This window comes from Protomyctophum bolini, assembly GCF_963924005.1.
Source record: "Protomyctophum bolini genome assembly, chromosome: 9".
Taxonomy (NCBI): domain Eukaryota; kingdom Metazoa; phylum Chordata; class Actinopteri; order Myctophiformes; family Myctophidae; genus Protomyctophum; species Protomyctophum bolini.
The window spans coordinates 39,953,132-39,970,852 of NC_137870.1; the positions used below are offsets into that span (position 1 = coordinate 39,953,132).

Below are 17,721 nucleotides of genomic sequence, written 5' to 3' on the forward strand. Positions count from 1 at the left end.
CAAACTAGAATTTTGTGCGCGCTTTGCGCGCACTCATCCCAGAGCTACTTCGCCACGCACTATGGGAAGAAATAAATGGCGGGAGTTGACTCCACATGTAGTAACGGATGGGTTATTGGAAATGTACCATTGTTTTGTCCTGAATATTTCCACAGCCTAATTACTAAAGGATTGTGACTGTGGGACAGACATACAGTCTGACATACAATAGGCTACACGTGTGCACAGTGAATAAACAATGACCTATATGCCCAGAGTTCTTAAATTAACATAGTTGGATTTTAACAGAAAGACAATGCCATAAATCAGTCAAAGTAAGTGACAGACTCAACAGTAGCACACAGCATGCAAGGCAGCGAAGCATGCATGCAAACATGTTTGTCCAGCTGAGATTTAGTGTCTCCATCTCTCTGTGGAAGAGGTTGCACATGACCTGTACGGCCACACTGAGGCGCTCCAACACAAACACAGACACAAAACAACACCACGCTGTTTGTCCAGTTGACCCAAATCAACACCAATACCTAGCCTGTTTGTCCAAAACACACTATCTGCTCGCCACGTTTCTACTTCGCCACAACCTAATGTTAGTAACAAATGTAGGGGAGAGCCGCCAAGGTTGTAACGCTTCACGGTTGTAACATGGACGTTATCTCTTGATTGGTCAACGCCACCATGACGCCATCGCGTCAGTATGTGTACAGCAACGTACTCTACGTGCCCAGGAAGTTTGAAGTGTTTACCTTTGTCCTACGGGGAGTTATTGGCGAAAATCTGACTTTTTTCAAAATGCGTATAATTTTACACCTGGAGTATATGTGTGCTACATTTTTTTTTTTGGTGTTGGTGAATAAAAATCCACATGGATGTCTTCATGCTTATGTTCTTCATTAGTTTGCATCGTGTTTAGACGGAATTCACGTTCATTCTGGTCTGTAAGCAACGGCAAAGAAAACTTGCAAAAGCGGGTCATTTGTAACATGTGTTACAAATGGTCCGCTTCCATTCAATGCCATTATATGTAATATTTACATATTTGACTTATTGGCCAATATTATATGTTCTAAAATGGTATTGTATTGTGTAGTGTATTCTAAAATTAGTTTAGGGTTGTATAACATTGTACAACTCAATCAATCAAACGTTTGTTTAATCAACGTATTGCCCCATTGAAAAAAAAGAAAAGCCCAAACTGGTACACCCGATACTATTTAATATTTCCCTTATGTTTGATACATTTTCTTATCACATCCATGGTATGAAAACAATGCTAAGGAGTTGCTTCAATGAAATATAATTGCTTTAAGCTGAAAACGATATGTTTAATGGTGTTTTTTAGCGTCGTTACATTTATCATGCATGCCGTTACAATTAATCCGATATGCGCAGCAAATGTAACACTGAAACAGCGTCCACGTTCGGTTGAATAACTCCCGACCTGTTTTATCAAAAAAATAACTTGAAGTGGTTTATGGTAGCTGACATGTGTAGGTCCGTTGCCTGAAAATATTACATGTGTAGCTAAACGGATCTCTGAGTAAAAAAATGAAACGTGCAAAATGTTACATCCTTGGCGGCTCTCCCCTATTAGTTTACTCACAGCACAGCACCGTCACTCCTGTCAGTTATTTCGTCCTAATAACTTGAAGTGGTTTATGGTAGCTGACATGTGTAGGTCCGTTGCCTGAAAATATTACATGTGTAGCTAAACGGATCTCTGAGTAAAAAAATGAAACGTGCAAAATATGTTCTAAAATTGTATTGTATTGTGTAGTGTATTCTAAAATTAGTTTAGGGTTGTATAACATGGTACAACTCAATCAATCAAACGTTTGTTTAATCAATGTATTGGCCCATTGAAAAAAAAGAAATGCCCAAACTGGTACACCCGATACTATTTAATATTTCCCTTATGTTTGATACATTTTCTTGTCACATTCATGGTATGAAAACAATGCTAAGGAGTTGCTTCAATGAAATATAATTGCTTTAAGCTGAAAACGATATGTTTAATGGTGTTTTTTAGCGTTGTTACATTTATCATGCATGCCGTTACAATTAATCCGATATGCGCAGCAAATGTAACACTGAAACAGCGTCCACGTTCGGTTTAATAACTCCCGACCTGTTGTGTGTAAGTAGCGTGGTTAAAAGGCCGTGTGTTTGTGTTGTAAACAACTCATGTTAGGTCTGCGTACACTGTACGTTGCTAAGGCAACCTGTCATCAAATGCTGCTAACGTTAGCATGTGTGCTATCAGGCAAAAGCTGAGATAGATATGAAACTACTACTGGGGAAAATGTCATACAAAACACAACACCTAAATTCGGAATGTGATTGTGACCTATTGAGCACAAACAGACCATCATGATTTGCTTGCTGGACCTATAAATAATTTATTTGCATTAAATGTCCACTCTCCCATCAAAATGAAAAGCAAGATGGCTGCGACAGATTGTGAGCTCGACGGAGCTGGTGACGTATGAGGCAGTGTTGCCAGGTTTGCGAATTGTAAGCGAGTTGTAGTGTATGTAAGTAGCGTGGTTTAAAGGGCTTGTTTGTGGGCTTGTTGGGCTTGGTTCTGGCCCTGTTGGGGCAGCAGTGATTCCGTGTGCCGTGTAGGAAAGCCTCGGGGATGTGGGTGTTTGGGTGTTTGTCCCGAGAATGTGTGTATTAAACAAATGCATTGGCGGCGTGAGTGTGGAAGTGAGGCATTATTAGTGCCAATGCCAAGACTATTCTTTGTGGGCTGGTGCGGAGTGTTGTCGAACGACGTGTTTTGAGGATATAGGCCAGGACCACTGCGAAGGCCTACGAAGGGTAAGTGTGTGACGTCACTGCCGTGTGAGTGTGTGTGGATAGTGTGTAAGATGGTGTTGTGGGTGTTGCAATAGCGACGTAGCTGTTGTGGCTTTGGGTTTTTCTTCTGTTTTGGGTACCACTTCTCCTATGTAATAAAAGATATAGCATTCGAGTATATTTCTCAGTGTTGAATGTTCAGCTGTCTGAGGGGAGCCAAAGGACTTATCCTCGTCCTAGTTGTCATCATCATCTTCATCCAATAGGAATTCTCTGATCTCCTGTCTCATCTCAGACCTAGATAACCGAACACACAGAATTTGTTTTTATGGAAAGGCCTTTTGATGTTTTCAAGTTGTGATTTATTCATAGAAAAGGCCTAAACGTATATGTACGGTATGTGTGGCAAGATACGGTAAGTCCTTGTATATGCAAGCTTGCTTGGTGCCTAAAAGCAATCCTAATCAGGACAGAATTCTGCGACTGTCCAGTAAACAGCATTCACTGCACAATGCATGTTGAGCAATAGCCTACGTTCATTAGTGTAGTCCTGAGTTTCCAGAAACGTATGAAGAAGTCATATGGGTTCACATCAGATCTACTGCCGAGCCAATCAAACAAAGATGAGGAAAATGAACCAGAACAGGAATCGGGTACGCCACCTTCTGGAAACCCGGGACTACACTACTACAGTTGTGCAAAGAGCCATTTTGGAACTTGTTCAAACTAAATATCCCCCCTCACCTGTTCTTCCTCTTTTGTCCCTCTGAGAGGATGTAGTCAGGTAGATCCTCCACTGATGACTGTCAACGGAAGGGAAGAGAGAAATATAAAAATTTATCAGAGGCTTTTAGAAAACAACAGATCATAATAAATAAGGGGGTAGACTACTAGACAGACCGATGTGACATATCTGAAATATTTTAAATGATTCCACTGATCATACAAGCTGTGTTTCACCCACCATATCTTTGATGGTCAGGCGACAACTGTAACACAACAGGCTCTTCAGCTCCAGTGTTTGTGGGACCCTGGAATATAACAACAATTGGTCACAACTCACCAACAACTGCATTGGAATATGATATGCATAATCATACTAACTGATGAATCACTGATGAAAGCCTATAACCTAATTGTCTATTTTGACTATGTTTTTCCCCCTGTCTGTCCGTCCGTGAACAGCTAATGTTTTGCAATATTGGCCCGTTTGAAGTGAAACTGTGCACACACTCCTTGCTAGAGCAGAACCTCTGCCCCAGACTATTCTTTTCAATAATATTTTGTGAGGGGCACTAGCCGCTCCAACGTCTGGCTTTCGGAAATACAAGTCTATGGATTTTCTTTTTATGTTGTTAAGAGCACTTTAAACAAACAGAGTATCAGCCAAGTCTAGAAAGCCAAGGCTCTGAGGTGAACTATTTCTAGTTTATAATATAAACATTTATACACAGTATGAAAAAAATATAATCTCATAGCCACAAGGAAGAAATGCCACTCTTTTCACATTGGCCAATTATAGCGTCAAGAAGCAAATTTTTGCACCATTCAACATCATATGGTGAATTACCCCTCAAATGCTATCAGAATTGCAGTGCACACAATGTCGCTACAGGAGATTATGCTCATTTCACACTGATAATACCGTTTCATACAGGATATTTACTTGGCAGAAGAGCAACACGTTCCACTTCCATCTCCTGTCCCACCACAGCTCTGTCTTCCTTTCTCCTCCTGGGACGAACAGCACTGACCTGAGGGAGCACAGATGCCTGGATTTACATTACAAGGAAACCACAAACACTGGGGAAAGAGATTCCAAGCACTTAAAAAATAAGAATACGACTAAGAATGCTCCTTGAAACTAACTGTTAATATTTATTAACCTATGCAAATCGGGAGAGCATCTGTGTCATTTTCAATTTTTGGGTTGGCTATTCAAAAATAGCAGATCCATAAGCTGTCTCACACACGCACGCACGCATGCACACACACACACACACACACACACACACGCATACAGACTGGCTGTTGACAACAGCAGTTACTTTGTTGTGTCAAAGCACCATCATCGGTAAAAGAGGTAGAAGGCCCTAACAATTCTGCATCTACGAGTGAGTGAACAGTAATGACTTATCTAAGTCTTAGCCCATACAAAGACGTGGGACAATTCCAAGCATGTAAGCTTGTATGTATGAGGTTGTAGTGGACGGGGTCCTACCTGTGGTCAGTGTTGGGCTTCCAATGTTGGAGCCTCCAGAAGTTTGTTTCTTTTGCGAGAGTTGCTCTGAGATCAGAGTAGCCTGGAAGGCTGAGGCATCCTCTGCAGAGTTAGAGGGATAGAGACAGGAAAGATAAGGACAGTTACTTGGAATTCATTACAACTGTTCACAGGACTGGCTGAATAGTTAGTTCTAGGCTGAATAGCTTTTTACTTTTCTTTCTTTGGAACAACAAACATACCAGCAGCAGTGCAGTCCAAGGTGCACATACAGAGCAGGCATTTATCAGTGACGTCCACAGCAAGGGATTTCAGAGCGGGGCACACTGTCTGAAGTTTATCACCAGTCCTAAAGGACACAAAGACACAGGATCCACCAGACATATACAATATTTTAAATTGCATTTAATACCAGTTTATGTGTGTGTGTGTGTGTGTGAGAGAGTGAGTGAGTGAGTGAGTGAGTGAGTGAGTGAGTGAGTGAGTGAGTGAGTGAGTGTGTGTGTGTGTGTGTGTGTGCAAACATCTGCACCAGAATCTCACTGCATGCAATGATATACTGTGAAACACAAACTTTTAAAATGTACCGTTTTGTGCTGTGTGACAAATCCCAGTCATGAAGTACTCCAGGAGTCTTGTACAAACCTGTAGATGGTGCTGACAGTCGAAGGAAAATCTGCCTGAAGTTTAGTGACAAAGCTCTCTGTAAGACGCTGGATGCTGGCCTTGTCTGGCATCTTTGGTGGAAGTCACAAACCAGTTAGTGCGGTCCGGGGAGATGTCATTGAATGTGCTGATGAATTGAATATGAAGGGCCCCAATGGAAACCAGCCATGGGTCTAGGTGGTAACACAATCCAATGTTCCTCCAAATTGTTAACATACATTTTCAGGTGAACAATAGAATATCTGAAAACGGTGCAAATGAGGAAAGTGGAAATATACACTAAGAGCATTGAGGATGAATGATGTAGAAATAACATTTCTGAAGAGGGAGTTTACCTGGCTGAAACATGTCAATCAAGTGAGTGTTATGGCAGTGAAGCATGGAAAGATGCTGAACTGAAATACTTATTACAATGTATCAAATCATTTATCATGTAAAGATTCTCTGGGTCTGCATTTAGCTGGGGAAAACAGAGAGGACGTTCTTGTAAAAAGGATGACTGACCTTAGTGTCCAGGCTGGGTATAAAGAAGAATGGAACTTTAAACATGTAGTTGTAGAAGGAGATTTCTTTGGCTGAATAGTCCCTCATCGGCCTCACTGTTACTATGTCATTGTACCGATGGTCTGAGAAACCCTGTTGACACAGACATGTTATAAAATAATTCTCTCTAGTCTGTGATTTTTAACATCGTTGCATGTTGCCCATCACATACTGTATATTATAATAAATATATACCGGTATTTATTTAAATAAAAAAATAAAAAAATCACTCACCGTATCCATTCCCAACTGTGCTCCTCTGCCCAATGCTATACTAGCAAGCAATTTGACAGCCTGTCTGGTACAGTTATCTCCTACCATCAGTTTGGTGTAGCCTTCACTTCGAGCTGTATGGACCAGTAGATGTCGTCTACAGGGGACACATTAGCCATTAACTTTTCTCATTAACATCTTGTTTTCTATTTACCGTATAATCCATTCACACTTTTTTTGCAGTTTGCATACAGTATGTTGGCGACCCCAAGTGGCAGCCAGAGGTAAACGTTTTGATACTCTCATTACTGGTCACTAGTACCAGGTCACTGAAGTTCATTGCAGATTTACAACATTTTAATCAGGGGCAATGGGCTGATCTTATATGTTTCTTACATGATTTTAGATTGATAAAACTATCTAAATCATCATTGCATGGTTCAGATTTAACAGTTCACTTCAAGGGAAAAGGCACGATCTACTCAAAGAGTCTTTTAAAGATTCAGGCTTGTGCTGGGTGCAAATTCAAAGGTAGAAAATGTAGAAAGAGAAGAAAATCCGCACTCTCAGTTGTAGTAAGAGTCTTATTTAATAATGTAGAGGATCCGCAGCAGCGGTCAGACCAGATGAACTCGTTTCAGTGCACAGGCCTTGTCAGAATTTGACGAACTTGACGACACTGACTAATTTAATTCGTTTTTCTGGCTCATTCCCTCGACGTGACCTGCTGTGGCACTTATTTACTGAGCAAGTCTGCACCATTGTGAGGTCAGTTTAAAAAAAGAACGTATACAAGCACACCGGATAGTCGCTCAATGTAAACAAACCAGACAAGCCAACAAATATGGCGGCCGCTACCACGTGACACATATGTTGACGCCCCCTCAAGGAGATTTTGGTACACTCTATAACAGCCCACTTTACGTTTTGGCTTATAACTCTTGAACCGTAGGTCGTAAAATTCCTTTTCCCCTGGATTCCTTGGGTCATGACGCCAAAACACACTTTTTGCTCCTCCTACAGATTGTGTTCAAAAATCGGTACATATGATCTCTGGACCTATCCGATTAAAACACCACAGGCGTAATGTTGGTAGTCCGTATCGTTCGTCCGTAATCCTCGTCCCAAATTAGTGGGAGGGGCCTATTTCACCAATCCATCCCAAATTTGAATGATATGTCGCGGGTGCGTTACTCAACCCAGAGCCAAAAGCAATTCAATTTTCATTCGCCGCAAATGCGAAAAACGTAACCATTTGTAGCCAAAACATGATTATTTCGGAAATACATTATGATCACAGGGGTGACGGGACATTGTAATTGCCATTGTAAATTTGTGGGAGGGGCCTATATAAGTGATTGCGGCAACCACACTTTGCAATTTATCAAAATAGCGACTTTTCTAGTTTTATGTTAGTAACAGTATAAATACTACATTGCGGTTGTTTATAGTGGAACAAGTGAACGCAACACAATATTTGACTATTTTGTGGTCGGTGGCACTACAATAGGTTTTGTGCTCTGCCCGTGTTTGCGCGCGCGTGTGTGTGTGTGTGTGTGTGTGTGTGTGTGTGTGTGTGTGTGTGTGTGTGTGTGTGTGTGTGTGTGCGAGCGAGCGAGAGACCTGAGTGTGTACAGAAGGTCTTCTTTGGCTGTCAATGTCTTCACTGAGGAAAACAGTCTCTGCAAAGCCTGGGTACTAGACTCATCCGGTCTACCCTCCTGGATGCTGAGCCGTGACAGGTCAGTTTGTTTCTCTGGGCTGACATGCTGCTTGTGACTGTTGCTAATGAAGTGGTCTACAGCAGCTTTGTAGCCATCTGCTGGTTGGTCTGGGCCAGAGGAACCTGGTTCCAGGACTGAACTGGGAAGATTAAAAATCTGACGGGGAGAAAATAGGACGATCAGTCAGATTCTATCCCTCCATTCCATTCAACGGGTTATTTGGTACTTTCTCTTCATTACAAGAAAACCCTGAGGAAAGAGGATTAAAACTCTGTCCCCGTCTTGCACACTAGGACCAAACAATAAAATCCCCACGAGCAGCTGAGCATTGCTTAAAAATGTTTTTTCAGAATGTCCTTTTCTTACATTGTATTTATTATACAGCGCTTATTTTCTTTAGTATTTCTAAGGGCTTGTCAATGTGTACATTTCTATATCATACCGTATATGATCATGCAAATACCATTATCGCTAAACCTCCTGACAGGACAATAAAAACACACCCCATTGTTTAGAAATGCATTCAGACACACACACACACACACAAGTATGAAGAAAATCTTTGAAAATGTGTTTAGTGAAAGCAGACCTGTTCCAGAGGTACAATGTGGTAGGGGAAGCCGGTGGCTTTGAAAACAGCCTGCAAATCAGCTGTGGTCCTCTGTCTCTCCTCTGCAGACAGCCCAAGAGCACCACCCTCTGGAAGTATAATTCATGGTCAGGTGATTATTTGAGGTTGCGCAACATCAGATTTCCAATGGATGTTTACAGTAGCATTTTAGATTATTTAACAGCATAAACCCTAGCATCCCTAATCCCTATTCTGGAGTAAACAGTCATTGTAGATCTGCCATTTTCAGTGCACAACAGACGCACACAGAAAGTAGAACAAGCCCTTTACCTCGCTTCAGAGGGAACTCAGCGTGTCAAAAATGCTGAGTTTACACAAGAAATAATTAACTTCTTATTTTATTCTTATCTGATCTTATTTTTCCACAAAATAAGTAATTTTATGGAAAGGTTTCTGAGACTCCTGTTCATTCTGTTCAGTTTTGACTGCATGTTATACCGTCTCTGGTTTTGTGCTCTCGGTTGTCATCTGCTTGTAAAACAAAGTAATCAACGTGTTACAGTATATCTTTCCATATTCACGATCTTTGGTAGCTCCGTTTGGAACCTCTATATCTAATGCTGCTACGCTTTAGCTCCAAGATGAGGTTCCGTGTCAGGATATCCCGGCACTGGTCCCTGCACAGGTCGAGCTGGGTCGAGCCCGTCCACAAACAGTGGCAAGATAGTATCAAGACAGTACTCTTTTAAAAAAGTAAAAAGGTATCAGAACCGAGATAGTAGATACTGTACTGTACAAGTCAAACAATCGCTTACACAGCGGTTGTTTTTCAGCCAGTACCATGTTTTCCCAATGCAATCTTACGGAAAGCAGTACTGCACATGCGGACGGTGGTTGACTTTGAGTGGTGCAACCACTCCAAGGAACAGCAATGTCCGTGTTCACCTATGCGCCCATGTGTGCGCCTACAGTATGTGACGCCTATGTGGCGCTGTTGTGCCAGAAACAGCGAGAGATATAGTGCTGCACTGTTGCCTGCTAATGAGAGAGAGAGAGAGGGGGGAGGGGAGTTGCACCACTCAGTTTACACGGGTGTGATTATTTATTTAAAGCCTGATTTAAGCAGTTGTTTGACGCCGGACTGAAAATGTTAAGTGCCAGACCTAAGTTTATCAACTGTATCTCGGTTCTGACACCTTTAGTTTTTGAAAAGAGTACTGTTTGATACTGTTTCGCCACCGTTTGTGGACAGGCTTGACCCAGCTAGACCCCATTTCGACCTGTGCAGGGATATCCTGACACGGATCCTCATGTCGGAGCTAAAGCATAGCTGCGTAGATATAGAGGTTCCAAACGGAGCTATATCTTTGGTATAAGTTCCCACAGCGACATCCCAGGTTAGCTAAATACCCGAACCATGAACATACAATCGCCACCTATCAAACCTCCTAAATATAATATCTAAATATAAAGTCAGAGCTATACAGTAAATGTATACTATGAATGTCAAATTACCATCAATAAAGACAATCCCAGGTATGAACCTCAACTTCTTGTGAGCATTTAGACTCAAACCCTGCAAAAGATACATGAATGTAATTTGTAGTAAACAGAATCAAGTGAGGGGGCGCTCTTATCATCATCAGCCAATAAAATCATCACATTCTGTGCTACAAACACACACACACACACACACACACACACACACACACACACACACACACAAGGCTGTGCATAGGCATTAGGCGCCCTCAAAAACAAATCACACTTATGTGAAGTGCGCCCACTGTATATATATATATATATATATATATAGTGGCTCAGGAGGTAGAGCAGGTCGTCCAATGATCCCTGGGTCGGTGGGTCGAATCCCGGCTCCTCTTGTCCACATGTCGAAGTGTCCTTGGGCAAGGCACTGAACCCTACATTGCCTCCAATGAGTCGGAATGTGGGAAGTGTTCGCCGCTTCACCTCCCAATGTATGAATGAATTAACCATTGTAAAGCGCTTTGAGCACTTGGAAAAGCGCTATAAAATGCAATTCATTATACGTCAACGTTTAGTGCCCTAAACAAACATTAAAGTCCATAGATTTCACTGGCAACAGATTTACGTCAGACTTGGCTGCCATATGACGTAATCTTCAAAAGCCATGCATAGGAGGGGCTAGCGCCCCTCAAGAAGAGAGTAAGCCAAAATATTGAATATTCTTCAGCAGTGGAAACTCTCTAATATGCTCTAATATGCACTGATCACCATTTATCATTTATTTGTCTATTATCCGAATGTCATCTAATCAGCCAATTCTTTATGCTCCTTTTTTGTTTAATGACTTCCAATTTCACTTGTTCATCCTCTATGAGTTCTCTCTCCTGAAGAGAGGGGAATTTTAGATTCCAACCTGAAAGTATTTTCCGTTTACTAAAGAGCTGGAGAGACCCCTGTTACTGCACAAAAACTCAATGATTCAGAATAAAGCTTACATTTTTGTTTTTGTTTTTACAAGAAGTAATTTAATAATAATAATAATAACTTACAGTACCTTTAATACTAAACAGTAATGCCCCCTACAGAGAATATGTGATCACCGGTTTCAAGGATTTACTTTATTTCAGCTTGATCTCAACGGATCTTCATCAGGTCAGTATCTGTGGATATGCTAAAATATTGAGTTAGCTGATTGATTTTATGATTCATAGTTTTTTATTTATCCCACTATTATTAGTGCTGTACCCGTTGTCAGAGGGTGCTATGTCAACACAGGTAGACAGGCAGGCATACTGTACCTCTTGAACTTGATAGAGCATGGAACAGGAAGAAGTACCTCCAGACACAGCCAGTAGCACCTAGAAGTCAGGGTGAAAAACAGTCAGTGGATAGGAAATATGATATTAGTATCTACAAGCGTTTCGGTGTGTAGCCTTGGTCAGTGTTGTATGATACATTACAGTGACATGTGCAATATCATTATTATATTGTAATATTTTAATAATCCAAAATTCATAAATTATGAATATGGATATTTGAAATATTACGTCCCGTTTAGCCCTTGCCCAATCCTAGGGTATGGTTGCAAAATACTACACCACGCTGACAAAGGCTACACACTGAAACGCGTACGTTGTGATCTCTGCTCTGCAGCATACCATGCCGATGATTAAATAATAAAATGCCTTTTTTTAAAGTTACTTTCCCGACCATGCACTCTCTCTCTCTGAGCCTGTAAAAATTCTCAGAGAGATTGAGACAAATTGGAGTCGTGCATGCTTAGTTGATTTACATTAGTAGTTATTTCACAAGTGATGAGGGGACTGGGCAAAACATTCTATGTTCATATTTAAACTATGGTTGAAGACATTGATCATTCATTGCAGGCAAAAAATGAAAACATATGAGCACACAGGAAACCTACCTTCTCTCCAGGGAAAATGATTCTGTTCTTGCCAAGCATGGCCCTGAATTTATGCGTGAAGTACTCCTTGAAACAGCCCCTAATAACATAAAATAACATTATTATAAAAAAAAGGGTGATGTTTAATAATACAAAGATTTCATAGAATATGGTATCTTGTTAAATTTGTTAATACTATTTACTGGAAAAATATTTATAAAACCAACAGAGACTTATCCACTTTCTTCTTCTTTTTTTGTCAAATAAGCATTTATTAAGAACAGGTTATCAATGATTATATAATTGGTACAGTGTTTTCCTTTTATGAAAAACAAAAGAGACTTATCCACATTCAATCAGGTGTTTCTGTGTTAGGCATGTCATTATAGAAGACATTTTCCAAAAATAGCAGTTCTACAAGCTTAGCATTGTGAGCTTGTAGATCAGTTAATATCACTATTTTTGTGTGAAGACTGTAGTAGTGATAGTACTGATATAGTAGGCCTACTGATAGTAGAAACACCATCTCTGCCCTACAGTGATGACTTCCTTCAATCATTGTACATGCCCCAGAGCTTCTTACTCAAAGTCTTACCTGCAGAAGGTATCTCCTGCCCTGATGACCAGAGCTGCTGGGTTTTCTTTGCATTTGACGCATATCTTGACAACACTGCAAAAAGACAGAATGTAAGCCATCAGGGAACCAGGGAGACTCACTCATGTGCGATTGTGCGTTTTATTTTCAACTTTGTCTTTGGGGTTTTTAACATCTGCAATCTGTAACAAAATATTAAAATAAAAGATGCAATTGAAAAATGAAAGGACACCAACAAGTCCACCACCACATAGTCTGGGGGTTCTAATCCACTGTGGTGCATGTTCAGGAAAGGGAAGCCAGGCGGGGAGGGTGATCCTACGGGCTGAGCTGTGTCACCCCCATCAAGCAGGGAGTGTTGGCAGGAGGATTAGGAGTAGGACGGTAACAGAGGCACTACGAACGTCCCCCCCGGTGGGGGCTCATCACTGGTAGGTGAGCTAGTAGTATACAACAGCAGTGACAACAAGTTGACAAGCAGTGACAACACACAAATATGTGGGGAGGAAGTGCAAACTTACCCCGGAACGTCTCGCACTTCCAGCTGACCACTGTATTCTTCATCCACATCACACATTCTGCAATCTGACTTGAGTTTAGTGGAAATCCAGTGACATAGAGATACAAAATATATTATAAGCAGGACTGTTGTGACAATTTCCTGTTAGTTTATTATGGACACCCGAACTCTTATAGAAGGTAAAGAAGCTACCAATAAGTCAAGCAATCAGTCCTTGGACCTTTTAATATAAGCCCAGTCCACAACTATGCAAGTTACAAGTTACCTTTGGGGATAATTGTTACAACTAGTACAGTATAGATGCACTGTGAATTGTGGTGGACTGGGCGTTAAGGGGAGTGGAATCTTTCACACATAATATACACAAAGTGTGTAATGGGTTCGTAGGGACCAACAGCTAGTGTGTGTCTCATGTGACAGTGACCAAGCATTATCCATGATGGCAAATTTATTTGCAGATTTGGCTGCTTCATTAATGTGTATTCCTGAAACAAGGTGGAACAATAAGCTGGAACAAGTGAACGTGTCAGGGTATTAAGAGAGCAAAGTTCTGACAACAATCTTCTTCATCATAACATTGCCGTGGCTGTTAAACAAGCAACAGCATCACAAATCTTGAATGGTTCTTTTGATAATTTATAGTGATCGGATATTGAAAAAACCCAGTAATGTGTCCCGTACTCTCATCCGTTACGTTAGTTTAAAAGTTAAATGCAGCCTACCTTTTCAATGATGCAATATGAATAATATGTGGTTACACGTCCCTTTTTGATGACGTCACGGTCACGTACTACAAGTGACGTCAATTTGTGTCCGGTATGTAGATTCTACAAAACTACAAAATTGCATGCATGTCAAGATTACACAGCGCTAGCAATATTACATAAAACACACATCACACGTGTCCGAGAAATAAAAATGTGAAGTACTGTATCATCATCAAACTGTTTCGGGATTCTTCTGCTGTCCCGTTAAAAATAACTCCAAAGTCTCCAAGTCTACGGTCGTGCAAAGAGTATCAAGAGTCTCCGCTCGGTCTCCGTTCGGGACCAATCAATCAATTCACTGCAGCTGTGTACGCACGCATGCATGCACCAACTCTATGGCATGCACGCACACACACAGATCTTGAACAAAAAGGAGCAGTGCACCACCCTGTGACACCAAACGGAACTGCATACTGACAAGCATAGACTGACGCACGCACACAGGCACGAGTGGTGGAACTTGGATGAGATATATAAAGAGAGAGAGAGAGAGAGAGAGAGAGAGAGAGAGAGAGAGAGAGAGAGAGAGAGAGAGAGAGAGAGAGAGAGAGAGAGAGAGAGAGAGAGACAGACAGACAGACAGACAGACAGACAGACAGACAGACAGACAGACAGACAGACAGACAGACAGACAGACAGACAGACAGACAGACAGACAGACAGACAGACAGACAGACAGACAGACAGACAGACAGACAGACAGACAGACAGACAGACAGACAGACAGGCAGGCAGGCAGGCAGGCAGGCAGGCAGGCAGGCAGGCAGGCAGGCAGGCAGGCAGGCAGGCAGGCAGGCAGGCAGGCAGGCAGGCAGGCAGGCAGGCAGGCAGGCAGGTGAGTGAGGCTCAGGCCCTAGGCCTCACTCACACCTTTACAACAGACTGATGTATGCTTGTTGTATTGTATGAGATGTATAGCTGATGCAAGCTATGCGATGCATTTCCAATGGGAGTCACATGGTTTGACACAACATTTGTGTAGTATGAGGTGGAGGGGGGCAGCCGAAAGTGTACAAGTATACAATGTTGTATCATTGTATGCTAGATGGAAAGGTGTGAGTGAGGCCCTACACATTTTGAAATTTTGATGATACTTTTGTACTTTTACTCAAGTACATTTTCAATTCTGTACTTTTATTTGTAACAAAGTAGGTCTAAATTGCAGTATTGGTACTTTTACTTAAGTAAAACAATAGAGTACTTTTTCCACCAAAATGACATGTATACATTACGTAGGCTACAACATATGTCGTCGAAAACGACATAAATCATTTGACATGATTTTCAAAAAAAATGTAATCGTCGAAAACCATGAAAAACAACATACCGTAGTATGTCGAAGAAAATCGCTCAAAGAAGTGTCTGCCCTTGACTTTTCTGCACGTTGTCTTGCACATGCTTATCTTGAGCTATTTATCAATACTATCAACTCTGTAAAATAGTGCAAAAATATTTGGTTTTCTTTATTGGTGCAAACCATAAAAACGACTATAGTGTCGCAGTCGCGCCCACTACCAGGGCCCAGGAAATTATTCTCTGTTCATTTTCCTCATAGACATTTAAAAAAGTATTAAGTATTAACCTTTTAAGCCTCGTACAAAGCCAACTCTTGTCGTGACAAATTATGACAACAAACACAATTCTTTTTTACATTTTATTTGGAGGCAAGGGCATGCTGGATTTTAGGGTAGAGGTTCTCTCTTGGCCTACTAGGAGTGTGCGTGCAAAGTTTTTCGCTGATCGTTCCAACATGGTTCTGGCATTTAGTGCTAGTCCCTCATCCAAACTTTGAAAAACAATCATAGTCAATTGGAATGGAATCCAACAAATCTGACAGACCACATGACTACAGAGATGTGAAAATCTGTAGGAGCAATATAAAATCAAAATGGTTTGTGTCTATGGAGTTAACATTACTCTAATAGACTACCTGGTGTGTCATAATATGCAAATTATGTCCTGTGTATTTTTGCTTTCTTCCTGAAAGCTGGAAGCTTGAAATACACCACTTTAGTGACACACTAAAATAATCCCCTCCACTAACCCCTCCCCCATTACCATACAACAGCTGTGGGTGAGGCTTAAATTCAGGTGGGTGGTGCTAAGGTGAAAACCACTTAATGAACTGATGGTTGTGGCCACATAAAAACATAATTGTAACACTTTCTGTACACTTTTTTTGAGAGGCGCTAGCCCCTCCTATAGAGCTTTTGTCCACACACGTCTCATATTTGCCATTGACAATGAAAGGAGAAATTAGGTCAAATGTCCGCCAAATATGATGTACATTTGCACAACACAAACATTAAATGCCATTGACAATGAAGGGAAAATATACGTCATATGTAGACGAGCAAATCGGCTAATCAATCACAAATCATAAATTCAGTTGTTCAACATCCTCCCCCCCCCCCCTTAGGATCATGTTTTGAGGGTAAAAAAAAATCACAGCACCTTCTCCGCTTAAACCTGTCTTGCTCTGATGGCATTTACTTGTGATACCGGTATGTCCTCTGGATTTTATTATGAAATAAATAAATAAACAAGATATAATTATTTATTGGGTTGTGGCCTTTTTTCCCCAGTGTGACAACTGACCACTTTGTTTTTAACCCTGTTAAACATACTTTTTGTATTGCCAAAGACCATCTAAAATAGATCCAGAGCTGAAACAGATCTGGCTTTTTGAGCAGTGCTAGCCGCTCCAACATTTGACCATGTGAGTTTTGGTGTCTATTTCATGCGAGGCTGGGTGTCTATTTCAGCACAGTTACTGTGGTTACTGTGTCTTTAATTAGTCTATTTCAGTGACGTAGCGATTATGTAATCCAAGGCAGGCTCACTTCGCACTAGGTGTGATTTTTCTTTCATAATATGATGTGTGAAAACTGGAAAGCCATCAGGATTTTAACACCTTTATATTATTTGTAAATTAACAGACAGCCTTTTGGTACATACTCTTTAAGGGGAACTATAGCCCCTCCTATGTCCAGCTTTGAGGGTTTGTGTAAACACAAACATTGAAGACAAAAGTGTGTAAACACAAACATTGAAGAAAATGTTTTTTGTTTGTTTGGACATTGGTTTAAAAAAAAAATAATAACAACAATGTATGATGTATGATGACGTATGATGATAAGAGCTCCCCTCACTTCACACGGGTGTGATTTTATTAAAGGACCACTTCACCACTTTTCAACTTATCTTCCGTCTTCTCGGTCTATGTCTCATAGGAGGGCTGTGGGCAGTTCAGAAACCGTCTTCCAGTGACATCATCGATGGGGAATACAAGCTAATAGAACCTGCAGGCTTTCTAGTTCTGATAAGTTGCAATGCGAAAATGGAAGCCATTGTTCTCACAATAATGAAAATCTAAACATTTTTGCGTCAATGTCAACAGTACCATTAACAGTTTGTTATTGGGAGGGAAGCTGTTCTACAATCAATTAACTCGTGTAACTCGTGAATGGGCCGGGGAAAGTGTTAATGCAGCGCATACACGGAATGGCCAGTTACATGGAACGGGGTGCTGTGTTTAGTCAGAGTTGAGGCACAGACAGACGCCTTCCAGCACCCAGTGGGAGATGTGCTTGGTGGTAAACAGGTCAGCCTCAAACACCAGTCCCACGCCCATCGCATTCCTACGCATGGACGTGGTGTACACTGGTGTCCGCAATGTGTTCTGTGGGACAAAACATCCACAACATTATT

At 41.2% G+C, this 17,721-nt stretch overlaps 2 protein-coding genes across 3 annotated transcripts in view; both read right to left on the minus strand.

Moving 5' to 3' along the window:
* Nucleotides 1–6: 6 nt before the first annotated feature.
* Nucleotides 7–14,014, minus strand: LOC308320970 (cytoplasmic tRNA 2-thiolation protein 2-like). 2 transcript variants are annotated; one of them, XM_080771723.1, is made up of 17 exons: nucleotides 13,966–14,014; nucleotides 13,245–13,308; nucleotides 12,724–12,798; nucleotides 12,150–12,228; nucleotides 11,524–11,583; nucleotides 10,253–10,313; nucleotides 8,756–8,865; nucleotides 8,066–8,322; nucleotides 6,464–6,599; nucleotides 6,191–6,322; nucleotides 5,666–5,757; nucleotides 5,263–5,369; nucleotides 5,021–5,122; nucleotides 4,466–4,553; nucleotides 3,764–3,830; nucleotides 3,544–3,602; nucleotides 7–3,096 (listed from the first exon to the last, which is right to left on the minus strand). In XM_080771723.1, exons 2-17 carry the CDS (start codon nucleotides 13,298–13,300, stop codon nucleotides 3,036–3,038), a joined length of 1,542 nt encoding a protein of 513 aa, XP_080627849.1. In that variant the 5' UTR covers nucleotides 13,301–13,308; nucleotides 13,966–14,014; the 3' UTR covers nucleotides 7–3,035. The 2 variants fall into 2 exon arrangements, 1 of the variants encoding a protein (XP_080627849.1); XR_013964578.1 differs by having other exon boundaries at nucleotides 3,085–3,096; nucleotides 4,455–4,553.
* Nucleotides 14,015–17,545: 3,531 nt separating this feature from the next.
* Nucleotides 17,546–17,721, minus strand: part of LOC308321866 (dynein axonemal heavy chain 10-like) — a gene marked incomplete at both ends in the record, with an annotated part of 47,667 nt that continues 47,491 nt past the window's right edge. Inside the window, 1 exon segment of the mRNA XM_080772958.1 lies at nucleotides 17,546–17,692. Coding sequence (XP_080629084.1) covers nucleotides 17,546–17,692 — 147 coding nt within the window.